The following is a 3,712-nucleotide window of genomic DNA, read 5'->3' as shown; positions in this document are numbered from 1 at the left end:
GGAAATGTCACCTGCCCCCCGGCCCCTTCACTGTTGACCACTGATGCGGACACGGCCCACCTCCTGCCCGCCCAGGACCTGCCCGTGGCCAAGCTGCACCTCCTCGGGTCCCCGCAGAGGCGCTGGCAGACTCCTCCATAGTTGAGAGGCCCGGGCCCCCCTTCTTTCCCCACCCCAGCCCATGGCTCAGAAACCCTTTTTCCAGAGGGTGCACTTTACAGCGGTTTCATTTTCCGAGGCTGTGCAAACAAATTTCTGCCTAATTGCCCACAAATGAAGAAAGTGCACATCAGTGCTCTAAAGGTGACGGGCGGAATCGCTGATCAGGCCTGGCACATCTGTCGCCCGCCGCCCGCGCTCCCCACCATCTGCTCTCACGGGCATCCCCCTAGCAGCTCCTGGCCTCCAGCTCCAAAAGTCGTCCATCCATCTTTCCTACTTCCCTCCTGACACCTTCCCTCCCTCTGGACCTGTCCCCAGCCCCCGCCCCCTTCCCTGTCACCAGCCACCTTGTTAGGTCACGAGCCAGCACCCTGCCCTGTGGCCCAGCAGCTGCTTCTCACCACTGGCTGGGGCATCCAGGAGAGTCTGGTGGCTGGCACAGTACCCAACACATGATGGCCCTCCATTCGCCCACCTCTGCATTTAATTCTCGCATCTATTCCTCAGGTCCCTTTTTGCCCACCCAGAGAGATGTCCTGTGTGCTAAACTATTGTAGATATCAGGATTTATCCGTGAACCAATGACACCCAGAGCTCCGAGTAGCTGGAAAGCAGAGGTCACCGTCACTGAGACAGAGAGACTGAAGTTGGGAAAGAGGAAAGATCATTATTTCCAAGTTGAACATGTTAAGTTGCGATTCTCTTGGTCAACCCAGAGGACTTGCTGGGTAGGAAACTGGCTGTACAATCGGGACGCCAAGGAAGGCCACGCTGGAGGCTGAGAGATGGGAGCTGTCAGCCTGTAAATGGAACTGAGAGCCCTGAGACCGGAGGAGGGCAGGGGAGAGGGAGTGTAGACCGAGGGCCAGGGGCGGAGTCCTGACAGCTGACATGGAGAAGCCAGAGGAGAGGAGAGGCCTGCTTAGGAGACTGAGGATGGAGGTCAGTGAGGTGGGGGAGGGAGAGAATGTGGCGTCCTGGGAGTCACAGAAGAGAGCAAAGGGAGATTCTTTCACTTGCCTTTCACTCACCAGGCCTCCAGCCAGCTCCCCCTGCAGGCACGCCCTCAGCAAGCTTTGATGCCTCCTGCATTACAGGCCTGTCCCTGGTCCTCAAGGGTGGCATGGGGTATCTTCTTTGGGGTAGGAAGAGACAGACATATTCAAGCAGCAGGGTCAGTGCTGAGTGGCCTGCAGGCCTTATTGAAATAGCGCTCAACCGCTGTGTTGCGAAGGTGCCCGCAGCCTCTTCAGCACCGGTTCAATCCCTGGCCACCGGGCAAGGGTCCCACATGGCGCGCAGACCTCTCCTGCCGCCCGCTGCTCCCCTCAGCAGTGTACTTCGGTCCTTCTGCCTGCTCTGCTCCCCGCTCTGGCTCTGTGAATTCTCTCACCCTCCCGCGCTTCTGACTGTACCCAGTGCTTGTATAAATAAATAAATAAATATTTTTAAAAAAATGAAATAATAGCTCTAGGAAGAGAGAGAATTTGCATTTCCAGCAAGTTTCTAGGAGCTAGACCTCTCTCCTACTGCCGGTCCAGGGACCTCTCTTTGAGAACCAGCGTGATAGAGAGAGGAACACCACCCCCCAAGCGGGCCTGGAGCTCTCTAGGAAGGGCTCCTGCAAGAAACTCCAAGAGCAGGGGTGAGAGGTCAAGGACAGGGACATCTGTCACTTCCCCAGCCCCATCTGCCCCTCAACTGCCCCCTTCACACCTCCCCCACCCCAGCACCTAGAGATCTCCTGGGATGCCTCTGTCCATGGGGCTGAGGATGGAGACCTCAGAGGTTGGCGTCAACCCTCAACACCCCATGAAATCTCAACGCTGCTCTGCCTGCCCTCACCCCAGCGGCGGCCTAGCCTCCGTGCACCTGCTTCCCCAGGTGGGCAGCTCACTGTCTTTCCTGATGGCCACTTCAGCACTGGCTGTAAAAAGGCTTTTTTTGCACAGAAATCTCAGGAAACTTGCACCTAAGACTTGCACCGGGCTGGCTCTGCAGGGGTGGGAGGGGGACAGAACGCCCTGGCGGGGCTCGGCCCTCACTCAGCCCCCTTCTGTCTCCCGCTAGTGCTGGTGCTGCTGATCCTCACGCTCAGGCGCCACCACAAGAGCCACCTGAGCTCGGAGGAGGACGAGGACATGCGGGACAATGTCATCAAATACAACGACGAGGGCGGCGGCGAGCAGGACACCGAGGCCTACGACATGTCGGCGCTGCGGAGCCTCTACGACTTCGGCGAGCTCAAGGGGGGCGACGCGGGCGGCGGCGGGGACGCGGGGGGCAGCCCCCCGGCCCCGGGGCTGCCCTCGGAGCGCCACGCGCTGCCGCAGGGGCCGCCGAGCCCCGAGCTGGACTTCTCGGTGTTCAGGGACTTCATCCGCCGCAAGGTGGCGCTGGCGGACGCGGACCTGTCGGTGCCGCCCTACGACGCCTTCCAGACCTACGCCTTCGAGGGCGCGGGCTCGCCGGCCGCCTCGCTCAGCTCGCTGCACAGCGGCTCGTCGGGCTCCGAGCAGGACTTCGCGTACCTGCGCGGCTGGGGCCCGCGGTTCCGGCCCCTGGCCGCGCTCTACGCCGGCCCCCGCGCGGACGACGAGGCCGAGGCCTCCTAGCCCCGCCGACGGCGCGTCCGCCCGCCCCACCCGGACCCGAGGGCGCCGAGGACAAAGCCTTCCCCCTGCTCGCCCCTGCCCCGAGGCTCCCACACTCCCAGGGCGACCGCACGGACGGACGGGAGGGGGTTCTGGGAGGGGTGCACTGCCCGGGGCCACCCCCCAGCCCCCCCAGTGCGGGGTGGGCTGCTCCGGCCCAGAGGTGCGGAATTTATGGCCGACGTCATTAAAGCTGCAGAGAACGGGCGCTGCGTGGCTCTGGGGCCTGGAGGGAGCCAGGGCGGCGTGGCTGTGGGGAGACGCGGTGGGCTTCGCACACCTGCCTTGGCGGGAGGATGCGGCTGTCCCCCGTGAGAGTGCAGAGGACGGCAGGGCTGATCATTTACTAAGTGCCTACTGTGTGCTGGGACACTGGACGGGACATCTTAGTCACCACAGAACCCGTGAGGTGGCACGCCGGGTAAAGGAGGGAGAAAGCCACCCAGAGAAGTGGCCGTGGCCTGGCCCAGGACACCCGGCCAGTGAACCCAGGAGCTTCTGGCACCTCCCCACTGCCTGGGCTCCGGCAAGTCACCTCACTTCTCTGGGCCTCAGTTTCCTCGTCTGTCAAATGAGGTTAATAACAGAACCTACCTCAAAGAGTTGAGAGGCTACAAAAGGGTTCGTGTGTGTGCAGTGATTGGGACAGTGCCTGGCACATAGTAGGTGTTCAATAAATGTTAGAGCCCCTGATGCTGCCAGTATCTTTGTCGTTTTTAGAAGAATAACTGCCTCCCAGGCAGGAGCTCTTTGCCTTCCCCAGTTGTCCTTGCCTTTTCCCCAACATTGCCAAGGGAGGAGGCAGGGGTCCCGGATAGAGGTCCTGCTCCTGCAAGAGGACAGGAGGGTTTCCAGCAGCTGTGTGGCCTCCTGGAGTTTTAGGCAACACTAGGGTA

At 61.3% G+C, this 3,712-nt stretch overlaps 1 protein-coding gene across 1 annotated transcript in view; it reads left to right on the top strand.

Moving 5' to 3' along the window:
- CDH22 (cadherin 22) overlaps positions 1–2,777 on the top strand; it is a 64,025-nt gene extending 61,248 nt beyond the window's left edge. The window contains exon 11 of the mRNA XM_037499747.1: positions 2,233–2,777. Coding sequence (XP_037355644.1) covers positions 2,233–2,777 — 545 coding nt within the window. The remainder of the gene's footprint in view (positions 1–2,232) is intronic.
- Positions 2,778–3,712: the final 935 nt, after the last annotated feature.

This window comes from Talpa occidentalis, unplaced genomic scaffold (assembly GCF_014898055.3).
Source record: "Talpa occidentalis isolate TD23 unplaced genomic scaffold, MPIMG_talOcc4v2.1 talOcc4.10, whole genome shotgun sequence".
NCBI lineage: Eukaryota > Metazoa > Chordata > Mammalia > Eulipotyphla > Talpidae > Talpa > Talpa occidentalis.
The sequence above is the reverse complement of the archived record's forward strand: the minus strand, read 5'-3'. Positions and strand labels throughout refer to the sequence as shown.